Below are 17506 nucleotides of genomic sequence, written 5' to 3'. Positions count from 1 at the left end.
ATTCGGTTTAAAGAATCTTTATTGTCTATGAAATTGCAGAAATTTCACTTAAAGACAACATATAAATAGCTAACTTAAAAAACATACAAGTTACGCAATAAACAAGCACTGATTATGACAATGTTTAACAATAACACAGTTGCATTGAGAAACTAATGATTACAGGATACTCGTAAAAGACAACAATAAAACTAGCAATCGACCCTATGGTTTGAATATAAGGTTTAGATTTGATTGGTTAGTAATAGGAACATACGTGGGTATCTTTTTTTGTGTGACTTATGAATGCCAGACTTGTTTGCAGAGCCAGTTAAACGAGACTTTTAAGTAGTAGTTAATTATTGGTTACAGAAAAGACAATATTTTGACAAATGTGTATTTACGTGAGTTAATAAAAATATATTATAATTTATTAATAATATTTTAAGTACATTACTGTATTTTATGCTTTTTAGATATATGCTTTAAAAACCGTGTATATGTATTAACTGAGATGAATTAAGTATTTTAAGCATGTTTTTTTTGAATGCATATATTAATGTTATATTACGTTCTATGTAGATATATTTTCTATTTGCTTATTTTAATAGTGTTAATTTGCTTTGCTTTTTGGATCTATGAATTAAAAAAAATCTGCGTACAAATGAACTGCATACAGTCGCAGAGGCAGGTAATTGATGTTATTTTATTTTAATAGGTGTTAACAATTTAATTTTATTTATTATAATTATTTTGTTTTACTGATATTTTAGCTTAGATGGCACTTGATTATGTTAATTGTTATGTGATATTGTTTGTAACATGTGATTTTAATTTACTTTTGAAATTTTTAAATTTTTTGGTATCTTTTAGAGTTTTAGGTAGGTTATTATATAATTTAGCACCATCATGCATCAAATTTTGGGTTCCGTATCTGGTTCTAGGGAAGCGTAGTGCTAAGTGATCCGCTTTCCTGAGTTTCATTCTTTGGTATTTACTTTTTGTGTTAAAGGTAATTTCCGAATGTATAGTACCATCCAGTATCTTACGTATTAAGAGACATGTTTTATATACATAAATTTGTTTTAAATTCATGAGACCTGTTTTTTGATAGTGTTTTTGTGGATGTTAAATAGTCGTAATTGAATAGTACTTTCATAACTTTGTTTTGCGCAATGTGTATCTTTGAGGTTGGACATTGCTGCATTGCCCCAGATTTCAGCAAGATATTCCAGGTGGGGTTTAATTAGAGCATTGTAGATGTTAATACGAACTTGTTTTGGAAGACAGTTTGAAATGTTGCGCATAGCGGCTATTAATGACGTTATTTTAGGTCTTGTTTTAGCTATGTGTGCTTTCCACGTGAGTTGACTGTCAAGGATCAAGCCAATGTACTTTTCGTGGTCTTTCTTTTCTAACAATTCGCCATTTATATATAAGTGTAAATTTTGTTCAATTTTTTTTTATTTTTGGCGGAAAAGATAACATAGCACGTTTTAGCGGTGTTAATAGTTAATAAATTACTTTGAAACCAGTTGAATAGTAGGTCTAGGTCTTGCTGAGCCTGTTGGATTATACTGGAGAGCGAGGATCCAAAGTAAAACAAACAAGTGTCATCCGCATATAACGTTAAATGGCCCTGAAGTCTTGCTTCATGTAAGTTGTTTATATATGTTAAAAAGAGCAAGGGACCTATAATAGAACCTTGTGGTACGCCACAGTTTATAGCCAGCGGGGAACTTTCGTACTGGCCTAGTTTAACTATTTGATGCCTATTTGTAAGGTAAGACTCGAAAATGCTGTACGCCTTGTTTTTTTTCGGTTTGTTTTAATTTTTTTAAAAGCAAAGGATGGCTGACTGTGTCAAATGCCCTTTCAGGTCGACAAAAACCCCTAATGCAATATTTTTTGAGTCTATATTGTTCTTTAGTTTGGTAATAAGGTCTATAGTAGCAGAAGATGTATTACTTTTTGGGCGAAAACCATACTGTCTTTTAAACAAGAATTGAATGGAATTTAGGTAGTTAAATAGTCTGTCATGAATAATTTTTTCGAAAATTTTGGAGATTGTAGGTAAAACGGAGATTGGGCGGTAGTTTCCGGGCTCCATTTTCGACCCAGACTTGTATATACAATCTGTTAGTTCATTTACTATTGATTTTTTAATGCATTTTAGGGTCTTTGTATTAATACCGTCCACTCCGGCACTTACGTTTGAGTCCAGATAAGAAATGATTTTTAATACCTCGTCAGCTGAAGTTGGTTTTAGTTGTTGTAGCTCATTTTCACAGTTAGTATTTATATTTAATAGTACATTATTTATTTGTCTAAATTGAGTTGGAATATCGTTACATAAATTAGAGCCAATAGTTATAAAATATTCATTAAAGCACTCGCAGATTTGTTGTGGTCTGTAATTATCTTATCTTGATACTGGAGTTTTGGGGGAATGTAATTTGATGTAATTTTGTTTTTGGATAACGCGTTTATGAGACTCCACATTTTTTTGGATCATTTTTGCACTTGGCAAATGCGCTATGGTAATATTTTTTCTTAGCTTTGGTGATGTTGACTGTTAATTTGTTTCGTTCCTGTATAAATTTCTTACGTATTTCTTAGTTGTTAGGTTCTTTCTTTAGTTTTCGCCATAGTTCGTCTCTTGTGTTAATCGCCGAGATAATAGCTCGGTTAATCCAATCATCCTTCGGAGGGTTCAGTATTTTGGTTTTTACAGTCTTCGACCGTTGTATCTCTATCTTGATGTACTCTTCTAGTCTGGAGTAAGTAAACATGGTCTTTGTTTGTGAAGTTTTGATCTAACATTATCTTGTTGAGTTTATCATAGTCCACTGCATCATATTTTATTTTGTTTTTTTCGCTTCTGATATCTTTTTAAAAGCTCTAAGTATATATGTTTATGGTCAGACATTGCTGAGTCTATGATATGGAAATTAAAGTTATCTTCTATTAGGTCGGTGTAGACGTGGTCTAGGATCGTCTTGCATGTTGCCGCCTCACGTGTGCAGTACTTTTCTTCGATATTATTCAGGATGGAATATGGCATTGGGTGTCCTCTTCTTTTAATACGTCAATGTTTGAATTGATTTGGTTTGATTTTGTTTGATATTTTACAGTTACTATTTAGCTTGACATGGGGTGCTTGCGATTCGAATATTCGACTTGTTTTGATATTCGAATATTCGGTCGCTCAGTTTTCGAATATTTGAATATTTTTTAATACTCTAAATACATCAGTCATCCGCTATACTTACAGTTTCTGTGTGTTTTGCCGGGTATTTTATTACAGTGAACGGTAACGGTACGTATCCAAATGCGAAGGAAATAATAATTTTATTGTTTTTCTCTCGAAAGGTTTCGTGAAATTACAGCTAAACCTAACTCGATTTCAAAGAAAACCAAATCTAAAATTATCAGATTTTTCCCGATTTGATCAGACAAAGTCCGCTGAGGTCTACCCCTTCCAGCTCCGTCTTCTACTTTTCCCTTATACACTCTCTTTCACTCATTCTTTCCACGTGTCGAAACTATCTCAACATACCTTTTTAAATTATTGTCACTACATCTTCGTTCAGTCCACACGTTTCTTTTATCAAACTGTTCCTAATTCTATCTTGTAATATCACACCACACATACTTCTCAACACTCTCATTTCCACTGCATCCACTTGGCTCTGATGCCTCTTCTGCCATACCCAACTTTCGCTACCATACATAAGCCTGGCTGTGGGCACCAACACCCCTCTATGCACATCCAACCGTGCTTATTGTGACACCTTCTGGCTGCTCTTAAAAGCGTTAAGTGCCCCATTCACACCATTTCCAGCATTTACCCTCCTTTCAATGTCTTAATCATGCTTTCCGTCCCTAGTGAACAAGGTTTCCAGATACACAAACTCTTTCACTTGTTCCACTCTTTCTTGACCAATCAAAATTTCACAGTTTGTCATATTTTCTTCCTTTCTAAATACCATTACTTTCGTCTTGCTTACATTTAATTTCATTCCTTTCCTTTCAAAAGACCCATGCATTCTAGTTACCATCTCCTGCAACTCTTCACCCGATGACGCTAGCAATACCAGGTCATCAGCGTAAAGAAGACATTTGACCCACTCATTCTCAGCCCACGTTCATCATTTTTCAAATGATGCAATGCAAACTACTGTCCATGAGTAGATTAAATAGCCACAGTGACGCTACACATCCTTGCCTATCACTCTTTTCGATGCTACGAGTAAACCACTCAACTGTCCGTTTACTCTCACACACACAACCGGATAGAGCGGTTCAAAATACAATGGAAAGGTTTTTTATAGGCAACCGAGTGACTAAAAGTAAATATTAAATTTAAATCGGAAAATAATCACCTACTCATTTTTTTTTTCTCTTACGTGTTTGGATGGTTATGGATATAATAATATTAATTCACGCAACGATGCATTCATACTAAAAGTTATTATAAATGTGGGCATCTCAGTAGGATGATAAAATCTAGTCAATTAAGTGGATTTCTGCAAAATATAATTCGTTTTTATTTGCATTAATACGTGAAAATAGTTTTTTTTAATAAAATGATAAAAAAAAAAACGATTTAAAAATATTCGAATATTTCGTCAGAAAAATTTGCTCAATTATTTGCTCGGAGCAAGCAAGTCGAATTAAAAATATACACGCAATTTCAACATTTTTGAATTGTTTTGGTTTGATTTTATTAACTAGGTGCAAGTGTCCCTGCAGCAGTCCAATGAGCGGGGCGGCGTGTTCCGCAGCCAACCCAAAACCGTCGAGTACCTCCCGTTCCCTCCGAAGGGTAGCCCACTCCAGTTCCCCACGCTGTATCGTAAGTATCCGTTCGTAAACTTAATTTTAATTTAGGCAGCACCTTTAAGAGTAGCCGGGTCGAAAATCTGGCCTAGGAAGTCTTATTCAAAAAGATTATTCTGTCTATCTGTGATTTAAAACAAGAGCTTTAAATAGGTAGATGATCAAAACGAGATGATGAGAGATTGTTGCTTGTTAATTGTTAAATAAATATTACCTACTCGTACACTTAAATATGATATGATAATCTATTGAATAATTATTATTTTTTTTGTTTTAAGCATCATGTCAGCCGCCACCGATTGCAACTCCTCCTCAGATTTCTACAATATGCCAGGTACTTAAAAAAATAGTAGGTATGCCATAGGTAAAACAAAATAGCTAAGGGGCTAATTCTCTAGTTTTGTGTAAAATTTAAATAGACGCATTTTAAAAGACGCATCAATTCAAAAATTACATTGCACCTGAGATAGTATAGTTACAAACAGCTTACATAATTATGGCAATAATTGCGTACCTCATGTATAGTAGCTAGGTGTAGTCAGTACAGTGTGATTGTGATTGCTGATTTGGCTAAGTGTAAATTATTGTACAATATCTATACATTGTTTTTAAAGAATCGAAGTAGTATTTTTTTTTGTTTTAAAACTTACGGCCCGATTCGATGAATAACGATACGTACGATAACGATAAGTTCTGGTTTAGATACGTTTTCATTTAGATATCGTTTGTATGTCGTATAATTGACAGAAGCAGCTCGTTTAGGGCAACCAATGTTACTTTGACGTTAGAAATATCGTAGATAGATCTTATTAGGATCACAGCGGAATCGAAATAAACGTCAATTTTGACATGTCGTTTAGTTATCGATCTTTTAAAGATCTTTCAAAGATCTTAAACGTATCTTAATCATTATAAATATTATAGGACATTATTACACAAATTGACAAAGTCCCACAGTAAGCTCAATAAGGCTTGTGTTGAGGGTACTTAGACAACGATACATATAATATATAAATACTTAAATACATAGAAAACACCCATGACTCAGGAACAGATATTCATGCTGATCACACGAATAAATGCCCTTACCAGGATTTGAACACGGGACCATCCAGCTTCGTAGGCAGGGTCACTACCCACTAGGCCAAACCGGTCGTCAATCATTCTTCGAATAGGGCCGATATTCAAGTGACCAACAAGATATAACTATTTTATTTTTCAGGATTATGTCCAAGAAACTAAAATGGTCTCTAATTTTGAAATGGATGACGTAGAATTGACTGTAAAAGCTACTAATGCAAACCATTCCGTAGCAATCCCTAATGTTAATGCCCCAAGATCTGCAGCTAGTTTGCCGTCGGAAGATGAAAATATGAATGTAAATAAGCCGGCACAGGACAACATCCTTTACAAGACTTGTAAAACCGGGGAAATTCTTAGTATGTACCTTGATGTTATAAGCGATACCTACGAAAAACATGTCAATAGATCTATTGATGATGTTGATTATCAAATTGAAAATATATCGACAGATTTTAATATACTGAGTGTCTAAATAATAGTGTTATTTAAAGGCAATAATCTCGACGATGGAAAAATGAAATACATAAATACAGCAAAGCCCACGGATTTTCATTTGCCACGATCCTGACATAACTCTTTCGCTTCTTTCTCTTTCATAACATTCCTCACATATGCTTGCTAGGTTTAGGGTGCTCTTCACTTAGCCTTTCTTCAGGATTTCCCCGATTTGATCAGAGAAAGTCGGCCGAGGTCTACCCCTTCCAACTCTCTGTTCTACTTTTCCCATATACACTCTCTTTGTTAGCCTTCTTTCACTCATTCTTTCCACGTGTCCAAACCATCTCAACAAACTTTTCTCAATTTTTCATCTTCGTACAGTCCACACTTTTCCCTTATCACGCTGTTCATTTTGTTCTATCTTCAGCTTTCGCTACCATACAGTATAAATTAAAAATTAAATTAAATTAAATATAATTTATTTTCAGGCAACTATGGCCCATATATACATACCTTACAGACTAACATACATACAAAAATAAAAATCTTAAAATATAAATATCATTTTGACGACGCAGTTTTCGGTTGCGCCACCTGTTCTGAGGGCCTACCGCGAACCACGTTCGACGTGTTGCCTCTCTGTCGCACTTGTAAATTCGTACGTAAGTGTGATAGGGAGGCAACCCGTCCAACGTCGTTCGCGGTAGGCCCTCTGGTGCGGGATTCGGCAGATTCCCACGAAACCGCCGAAATATCACACCTTTCGGCCAGAAGTCCGCGCTCGCGATGGTTTCCAGCAGCGGCCGGACATCGGAGTCTTAGTTCCCGTTTTACCCTTTGGGTACAGAACCCTAAAAAGTACTTGGAAAATAAATTTGTGTGCTACATACATCCACAAAATGTCTACAAACGTTTTACGTGACAACTGCTTATAAGTTAATATGTACACTTATAAAGAATAAAGTAGAAAATATCTTATAATAAAAAAAACCGGTCAAGTACAAGTACGACTCGCTGCTAGGGCTTGCAATATCCGCCAATTTTTGGATCCGGATATTTCAGATATTAAAATTTGACGGATCCGGATATCCGGATAGTTCGGATAATACGGATCCGTATAAAAAAGGTTACGTTCTGTAAGGATTCGGCGAAAAAAGGACTAGTTTTAATAAATAGTAAGTTATACTCACAAAATCATAAGTAAATGGAGTAAAAGTTACATTTACTTCTTAAACGACAAATTTGTCAAGCATGTATACTGCTATATATACTGCTATATATATGTATGTATGCTTTATATACTGGATTGATCAAATCACATAAGGCGTGTCACACTAGGCGTGGCCCTTGACTCCCACCTCAACTATCATGACTATATGATATAATTGACGCGTGACTGCTATAAAAGGTTAGGTTTGTGGCGCACTTCCTCACCTTATATACTATATTTTCTTTATCTTACTACACTTAGTACTGCGGATATACTGACTGTGTATATTGCGTCTAGACTTAGATAGATTAAATGTGATCTGGGAGAGGTGGTGCATCCTGCCGTCATTCAGTTCTTACTAGTACGGAGGAATAATTTCCTACTCTTACGAATAATATACTATAAAGTTAAAAATGTATTAAAAGGAAATAAATAAATTGAATTGAAATTGAGTTGAATTGAAATTTGTAATCAGGAATTCTAGGGATTTTCATGACCCAGGCATCATAAAGCTCCTAGCCCTAGCCCTAGCCCTAGTGAGAAGCAAACTCGGGTCCGCCTCCATTGTTTGGAACCCTTATGACGCATCTTATGTCTTACTTCTGGAGACAGTGCAAAAAGTATTCTTACGGTTCCTCTATAAAATAATGTATGGGTACTATCCGTTCTTATACCCAACCAAATTTTTGCTAGGTATACTGGGTTTCAACTCTGGAGGTAAGACGTCATTTCGTACTTCACACTACTGCTTGCTGTATCCTGCGCTGGGAGTCGGACTGAATCCAGCTGGCGGAGGAACTAGTACATGTGTTCTTTCCCTCACGGACCAGATTCGAGTTCAGACCTTGTGACCGGAGACACCGGCAGTCCCGGCTTCGCGTACGGCATCACGTAGGAATTCCCCTCTGGTTCGTTCTTTGCTCCTTTTGAATGCGCTCCTCGCATCAGCCTCTCTGTGTGGTTTGTTTGCAGGCAGGCAGGTTTTGTGAGAAGATGGATGCAAGTCCTTCTACAGTTTAAAGAGTGCTAATTATTTATTTTTAGATGCTAGTATGTATTGTAATTTGTGATGAATTGTATATTGTTTTAAATTTGATGTATATGTCTTTTACTTTTCGGTGTATGTTAGCAGTAGTTTGGTATTTTTACTATTATGCTGTTTAACTTGTCCGTAATTAATAGTTCCATATGGTCGGATGTGAAAAAAGTTAATTTTTCAGGAGAGCCAAAACAAAATTGGCACTATTGTATTATTTCACGAACTGTGTGGGCTACCAGACTTTTTTTTTATTGAGAAATGCCTTTAACCTTCTATTTTGGCAAAGAAAAATCATTGCACCTGTGTTTTCACAAATAAATAATCTCTCTCTCTCTCTCTCTTAAGATGGAATTTGAAAATAGCAAGGAATTGAGCGCGTCTTAATTCGATAGGAAGAGAGTTCCACAGGCGAACAGCCGGAAATGTGAACGAACAATTATACAATTTTGAGGAGGAAGGAGGGACAGAAAGAAGCAAATTTTGTGAGGATCTACTAGAATTTAAATAACTGAAGCGTTCTTTGAGGTAACGGGGAGCTGTAGGATTAAAGAGTACACTATAAAGAAGACAGAGAAAATGAAGGTTACGACGATACCGGATTGGGGGCCACTTGAGTTGCATGCGAAAATGAGAAACGTGGTCAAATTAACGCAACCCAAATATAAACTGAATACAGATATTTTGAATTCGCTCAAGCTTATTTCGTTGCTTTTCAGTGCGATCTAGATAGGATATGTCGGCGTAATCAAGTATCAGAAGGAGAAGAGATTGTGGCGATTGGTAAGAAATCACGTAGTCTTCTAAGAGAACCAATAGCAGCAAATAGCTTCCTAACCTCACCCACTTGAGGCGCCCAGGATAAGGAGCTATCCATAATAATATCAAGATTCTTCACCCCTTGTGCCAAAGGACGTTTTCTCAAACTTGCTATGAAATGATGACATTACTTAAGTCAAATTAGATCCGGAAATACTACATATCAGGTGCGATGAGTGAAGATGATATGTAAAGGAATTTCATACTGCCTTACACACCTAGGACTGTAAAGTAACCTCCTTTTGTTTTTTAACGTCAAATTGTGACACAATGTCTTGGCATCCAACCATCAACGGCTTGCTAAGCAACGGCGGTGGCGCATCGCGCAGGCGCGCGGACTTACGCGCGTAAGGTTGTACACCGCCGCTGGTAGAGTGGCGAGCGGAGTAGGTCGCCACGAAACAAATTGACTACAATTTTTTGTTTTAATTGCAAGTTTGAGAAAAGCACTATATATATCTCGGCGAGAAACGGGGTTGCCGGCTGCGTATCTCTATCCGGCCCCGGCCTCTATAGTAATGTACTATTTCACGACAATTAAACTTTTAATTTAAATTGAAAATTTGGGAAAATCTGGTTTGTTAGTGGAACTTTGGTTTTTGATCCAAATGCGCGCAATCACCAAATGATGTTTACCGCAGACTCAAAATGTTTCTATTATTCAAAATTTTAAAGAATTTATTCGTTATTTTCTTGCCAAGTCGTAGAAAATGCGGTATCGTTAAGCGGAAATTCCGCCTGACGCTGATTCGCGGGACAGGATAAAATCTTTCTTTGTAATATAAATTTCTACTACAATATCCTTATTTTAAGGTATAAAATTACAGCTCACTTTATAACTCAACACCGATAAACCCTCCACTTTTAAATAATCAAATGAAGCATTTATTTTTAATACCAAACTTTACTCAGGAGTTATGGGATACGTTAAAATATGACTTCCTTTTTTACTTTGGGTCTTGTTTAAAATTTAACGTACCTAATTGCATTATTTTCGTTTGAATATGAAGTTAATAAGTTATACATCGATAAAACTTAGTGTAATTGGAGTAATTGTCTATGAAAGTGGTGGGACAATGATTTTTTCGACTTACAACGAAAATTAAAAACGCCCAAATTCACATCTCTTCTGTCGATCGTTGAAAACGTGATCTACCGAAACAAGTAATGTGGCGATAATGATGAGACTGATAACGACCGAGCGAGGGCACAGGCGCTGACCTCTGGCTTATTGGTGGCACAGCGCGCCCGATTAGGGTTCTCGGAATACTCGTCGCCAGACACTTTCGATAGGTTTAGAACAGGGGCGCCGCGACAGTATCTCATCCGCGAGATACGAGTAGACTAGACTACACGTCTCTCCCTGATTAATACAGTTAGAGAAGGACGAGTGGTCTACTCGGCGGGCGAGATACTATCGCGGCGCCCCTGAACTAAGCCCACTGCTGAGAGGGAGAGAGAAACGACCCAGGAAACGAGTAGGTATGTTATTCCGAGCGGAATGAGGAGGTCTTCAAAAAAATTAAGCACATCTCACGCGACCTTATTTAAGAGCGATATTATGTTTCGGCGTTGAGCGAGCGATGTACTATTATAGTGCATATGGTGCTGCTTTACCGCCCTAGTGCGATAGTTAGCCCATTACGTAACTACGCCAAAAATTTCAAGTGCAATATTTACTGTGTAAAACTTACAATACACGTGCGGAAAGGTAATTCGTAACTCGTGTCTATTTAAAATGTATCACCACTCGTTGCGAAGTTCCTCCTTTTCGCACTTGTATCGTAATATACTATTACAGTACATATGGTAGTTCTTTACCGCCCTAGTGCGATAATTAGCACATTACGTAACTATGCCAAAAATTTCAAGGGCCATATGTACTGTAAAACGTTGTACAATACACGTGAGAAAAAGTGATTTGCAACTCGTGTCTATGCTAAACTAGATGCCATGAGGTTTTTAATTATTGCAGGTTTCATTAGATGTAAATCCAGTTGATCATTGCTATGACACAGTTCATTCATTGACCTCGAAGCTCGGAAAAAGTATGAATTTTGACGATAGTTGGTTTTGGTCGGTGGAAGTGACAAAGGTCGGTAGTGTCTAGAAGAAGCTCTGGGGATATGAAAACTAATATTCATAATCAGTTCTGTACCCCTAGTGTAAATTTAATGGACATCATAACGTGACGAACGCGTTTGCGTTAAGTCTCATTTTGTATAGGATTTTGAGTTTCCAAAACGTCCCGCTTGGCGCGCTCTTTCTAAATCTAATACAAAATGAAGTCTCATTGGCGTACGTCACGTTTCGAAATCGAATTTATTTACACTAGGGGTACCGGGCTATCAACAGATCCGTTTAAGATTTTAGTTAAATAACTAAGTCAGTGACTTTTCTTCTCAAATCTAGGGGAAGAAAATGGTGTCGACTTATCCATAGAATTTGTTTTCGAAGTTTGTGCCACTGAAATTTCACGCTTAAATATGTTAATTGTAGTTATATATTGGCCGAACAGCCAAAGAAATCCAAACATATATTATGAAAAACTCGAAAACCTTTTGCAGATTATAGTTACAAAAGATGTTACCAAAAACGTTGTCATAGGCGGTGACTTCAATGTGAAAGTTTTAGAAAAATCTGCTCTTTCATTCTCACTAATCAACCTCTTGATTAGTTATAACTTCCAGCAATTAGTAAACGAACCCACACGAATTACAGATTAGTACATGCTCAACATGTATAGACTTACTTTTTACCAATTGTCATAATAAAAATAATGTTGTTTCTGTCTACGAATACGGTTTCTCCGACCATAAAGGCGTTATATATACCTAACAACACCAATAACCAAGATCGTAAAGTTTGGCTTACTAATAAAAGGAAATTTACTTATTTATCTAATATTAACTGGAGTACTATTATTGACAGCAATAATAACATCAATGAAAACTTTTACTCCTTCACAGCTACTATACAAAAAAATGTAGATACTTTGTATGTTTCTGAAGTCTAAATCATCTATTTTATCTAGAGGAGTGCCGCAAGGGTCGATCCTAGGCCCGCTAATTTTTATTTTGTATACAGCTGATGTCCGTAACGTAATAAAGCATAGTAATTTCCACCTATATGCTGATGATATCCAAATCTACATCCCATGTAATCCTACTAATGTTACTGAAGTAGTTGCCAAAATAAATGAAGACTTGAACAATATAACAACTTGGTCATCTTCAAATTCTTTAGTGCTAAATCCTAGCAAATCAAAAGTTATGATTTTCGGTTCCAAACACCAATTAAAACAAATAAACAGCTATAAACCAAAAATGTTCATTTCAGGCGAAGAAATAGATCGTGTTTTTGAGTCGCGTAACTTAGGCGTTATAATGGACGAGTCTCTTCGTTTTGAAAGTCACATTGCAGATATTGCCATAAACTCGTTTTATAGACTAAAAATTCTCTATAGAATTCGTGATTTTCTTAGCGAAGACCTTAGAATCAAACTTTGTGATACGCTTATACTCTCAAGGTTTGATTAAGCAGATGTAGTATATGGTCCACGCTTATTAGCACGGACTGATCGCATTATACAAAGAGTTCAAAACGCATGTGCGCGCTATTGTTTTAGAATTCCCCCTCGAGCGCATGTGAGTCCTTATTTAAATGCATCAGGCATTCTCAAAATGGCTTACAGAAGAGAACTCCATCTATCTTCATTGTTGTTTGGTGTATTAAAGTTCTCAAAACCCGAGTACCTCTTTGAAAAGCTCACCTGGCGCTCAAACACTTATATGAAGTATGGCCTTAGATCGGTCAGCAACAAATTGGTAGCTTCACATCATTGCACCTCTGCTTTTCGAGGTAGTTTTAAATACACAGCCACTAAGTGCTGGAATAATATCCCGCCACCATTACAGATTTTTAATAGTCTTAACAGTTTTAAAACACGGCTTAAGCGACACCTTCTACATATTCAAAATGCACTACCTCTTGGCTGTAGAGCTATACCTTCTTATCTCTTATAATAGCCCAGCCAAACATAATTCATTAACTATATTCTTAATAAGTACAAATTTACACTCAACTATATATCCTATCCTAACTTATATATACAAAAAAAATGCTTTATTATTATTTTATTAAAATACTCTAATATGATATTGTACACAAACTAAAGCACATACAAAAACTGCACAGTAGGTACACAAATAATTTTATAAATTGCACTCCGTTTCGTCACATATACACATACACACCCATCTAACTGTTTTCTTCTCTTCCTTTTCCTAATGTTTTTGTTTTGAAATTTGTTTTCTTATGTTTTGTTTTTATTACTAGGGACCGACTGAAAACCAGCGTTGCAGTACATTTACTGCAACTTTATGCTGAGTCGAGCCCCTTTTTAACATCACGCTGTTTATATGTCAGCCAACGCATTTTAGTAGTTTTAAGATTTTATGTTCAAATGTACCAATGCGATATTTGTGATGTTAAATAAAACTTTTCTATGTATCCCTAAAACGCAAGCTGAAGTAAAAAACAATTGAATAAAAAGTCCTGGTTAACCACAGGTATAAAAACATCCTGTAAACACAAACGTCTCTTAAAAATACTGATCACCAAAACAAATAATCCTATTTTACATAAACACTATAAACATTATGAAAAACTGCTGAAAAATACTGTAAAAAATCTAAAAAGCTGGATTATATTAATAAAATTAAGAACTCTAATAACATCACCAAAACCATGTGGCATATGATAAAGAAACGGACTAATAAACTTCCAAAAAAGAACAGAATAAATATTAAATTAAACATTAACAACAGTATAACAGATGACCCCAGTATCATAGCAAACTACTTTAACAATTTCTTCGTATCGGTGGGAGCAGGTGATGGACCCTGCGTGCGTAACGCAGCCGGACGCCCTGTGCTCAACCCCACTCCTAATTCATTCTACCTACAACCAGTCACTGAAATAGAAATTCATCGTATTATACGAAACCTGAAAAATAAGAGTAGCTTTGGACATGATGAACTTCCGCCCGTCCTTATTAAAAAGTGTGCAGACGGACTGTCCGCACCCTTAGCCTATGTAATAAATCAATCTTTCTCCGAAGGCATAGTTCCAGACTCGCTTAAACTATCCATCATAAAACCTATTCACAAAAAAGGCAAACAAACTGACTGTAATAACTACCGCCCCATAACTCTTTTACCAACCTTTTCCAAAATCATAGAAACCGCTATGTCAAAACGACTCTACACATTTTGTGAAAAATACTCCATATTTAACGAAAACCAAAACGGATTTATAAAAAAAAACATTCCACAACTTTGGCAGTTTATAATAATATCAATAAAATATTAAACATAATAAATAATAAACAATATGCTATAGGCGTATTATTGGATATGAGCAAGGCCTACGATAGGGTATCATATGATGTTCTGTTGAAGAAATTGTACGGTATTGGGGCAAGAGGGTTTGTACATAAATGGTCTGACTCTTACCTCAAAAATCGAGTGCAATTTGTAGAAATAGAGCACCATAACAACCACACAGCAATAATTTCACGCATACATTCAAATAGAGTAAATGTTATTCAGTCCATTCCACAACGTAGTGTATTAGGTTGCTTACTGTTCTCTTATATACATCAACGGTTTGCCCTACTCCATTAATACACCTAGTATTTTATTTGCAGATGATATCTCAGTAGTATTTCCGTGCATAAATAATAATAATCTTAATTCTAGCCTCACCCATATCCTGACTGAAATAGATTCTTGGCTAACCGAACATAACCTACAATTGAATTTCAGCAAAACAAAATTAATGCAGTTCAGACCACACCACCTGCACCACCAGACCAAACCAAAGACAACCGTTAAATATAGATTTCTCATACAACAACATTAAACTGGAACAAACCGATACATTTCCCTTGTAAGGATTAACCATCGACACAAACATTAATTGAAAAGACCACATACAGAAAATAAGCAATAAACTATCCAGATTTTCATATGCCTTATAAGAATAAAAAAAAAACAACAGATTTAAAAACTGCCACTTCCGCCTATTATGCCTACGCCCATTCCATACTCCGCTATGGCATACTCCTTTGGGGTAATAGAACGAATGCCAATAACTTATTTATTCTACAATAAAAAATGCATCCGAATTTTATCGAACAAAAAACCAAGGGAAAGTAAACGGCCACATTTTAAAAACCTGGAAATATTAACACTTACCTCCTTATATATTTTTGAAGTTTGCATTTTTGTCAAATTACACAGCTCTTTCTTCCTACAAGCAAAAGACCGACATGCAAAACCATTAAATCTCCGCTAAAATAACTTCCTTTCCTTGCCCACTTCTACCTTAAAAATATTTCACTCCGGACCACACATGATGTGCATAATAATCTTTAATACACTTCCGCAATCAATAAAAGAAATAGTAAACTCAAAATTCAATAAAGCACTTAAAATACATCTAAAAGACAAATCTTTCTATACGCTGCAGGAGTTTTTTGATAATGGAACGTTCAATTAATACCTATGCTAAGAGTAGGTAACTTAGGTCTTAAGTACTGCCTGTGATCTCAAATAATTGTCTGTAAATCTTTGTACTAGTTTGTTATTTAGTTATAAGACTGCTGCGCCCTTGCAGGGTACATATTATGTAACTTTGTGTACTTACCTAATATGATTGCAATAAATGCTTTGTCTTGTCTCGTCTTGTCTTGTCTGACGCACCTATCACGATAACACAAGTCGTAGTTTTAGTTTTGAATTGAAAGAATTTTAAAAACTTTATTTGAATGGACTCAATTCGTTTAATGTAGATGTCGTAACAAGGATTCCACACAACGGATACATATTCGAGGATAGATCGCACAAACGAGCAGTATAATACTTTTATAGGCTTTACTTTTTTAAATTTTGATGTTGATCTCAAGATAAAGCCTAGAGACCTGGAGGCTTACTGTACTATTTTGTTTATATCGTTATGAAATGTGATTGTGGTTGAATGTGAATTGGCCATGCTAGTTGAGTTAAGTGTGTAGTTGAACAAGATTGGGTTGGGTTTGCGAGTAAACGACATGGTATGACACTTTGCAACATTAAGGTCTAATCTGTTTTCGATACAGTATTTAGAAAATCTATTTAGGTAGTCGTTAACATTCTTAACAGCTCTATATATTTTAGTGTCATCAGCATAAAGAAGAAAATGAGAGAGTTTAAAAATACAGTGGATATCGTTGATGAAAATGACAAATAGTAAAGGACCTAACAAAGATACTTGCGGCTCACCGGAAGGAATGCCAACCCAAGATGAAGTAAAACCGTTTATTGCAACCGCTTGAGATCTATTTTGCACATAAGAAGTAAACCATCTAAAAAGCTTTCCGTGGATGCCGCAATTTAATAGCTTCTGAATTAGTACCTAATGTACCTATATGATGGTCTATTCTGTGACCTCCATGTTACGTAAAGCATAATCACAAAATATTAATAAATTAGACTGTGTAGACTTATTTTTTACAAACCCATGTTGTTCGGCGATAAAAGATATTTTAAGAGATGAATAAACTTGGCTATGGACGATTTTTTCTAGTATTTTAGGAAAAATACATAACCTAGATATAGATCTATAATTTTTTTTATGTTAGAACGGTCACCAGACTTATGCACAGGAGTAACAAAGGCAGATTTCCAGATTCTAGGCACTGTGCCTTCAGCCAGGGATCGACGGAAAATAATACAGAGGGGTTTAACGAGAATTTCAGCACAGTTTGAAATTAAGATAGGCGGTATAAAGTCGGGACCTGCACCTCTGTTAAGATCAACAGACTAACAGTTTAAGGACATCGTTAGAGTTAATTTCAATGTCGCATATGCTAGTGCTAGTAGCGGTAGGTTCAGTCAGGTTGAACGCTACTTGAACTACTGCAGAGAAAGGTAGTTTTGAAATAATCGGCAAATAAATTGCAAACAGATTCACCAGTATCGGCTTGAGTAGAATCATATTTCTTAACAGCTGGGAGACTCTGAGATCCTTTACTAAGCGATTTAGTGTAGGACCAA

The 17506-nt window shown here is 35.8% G+C and overlaps 1 protein-coding gene across 3 annotated transcripts in view; it reads left to right on the top strand.

Annotated features, from left to right (window-relative positions):
• The window catches only part of LOC133534529 (embryonic polarity protein dorsal-like), a 33310-nt gene extending 26869 nt beyond the window's left edge, over positions 1–6441 (top strand). For all 3 annotated transcript variants that reach the window (XM_061873695.1, XM_061873696.1, XM_061873697.1), the window contains exons 7-9: positions 4717–4837; positions 5100–5155; positions 6044–6441. In XM_061873695.1, the coding sequence (XP_061729679.1) occupies positions 4717–4837; positions 5100–5155; positions 6044–6376 (510 nt within the window). In that variant the 3' untranslated portion in view covers positions 6377–6441. The remainder of the gene's footprint in view (positions 1–4716; positions 4838–5099; positions 5156–6043) is intronic.
• Positions 6442–17506: the final 11065 nt, after the last annotated feature.

The sequence above is a fragment of the Cydia pomonella genome, chromosome 2 (assembly GCF_033807575.1).
Source record: "Cydia pomonella isolate Wapato2018A chromosome 2, ilCydPomo1, whole genome shotgun sequence".
NCBI lineage: Eukaryota > Metazoa > Arthropoda > Insecta > Lepidoptera > Tortricidae > Cydia > Cydia pomonella.
The sequence above is the reverse complement of the archived record's forward strand: the minus strand, read 5'-3'. Positions and strand labels throughout refer to the sequence as shown.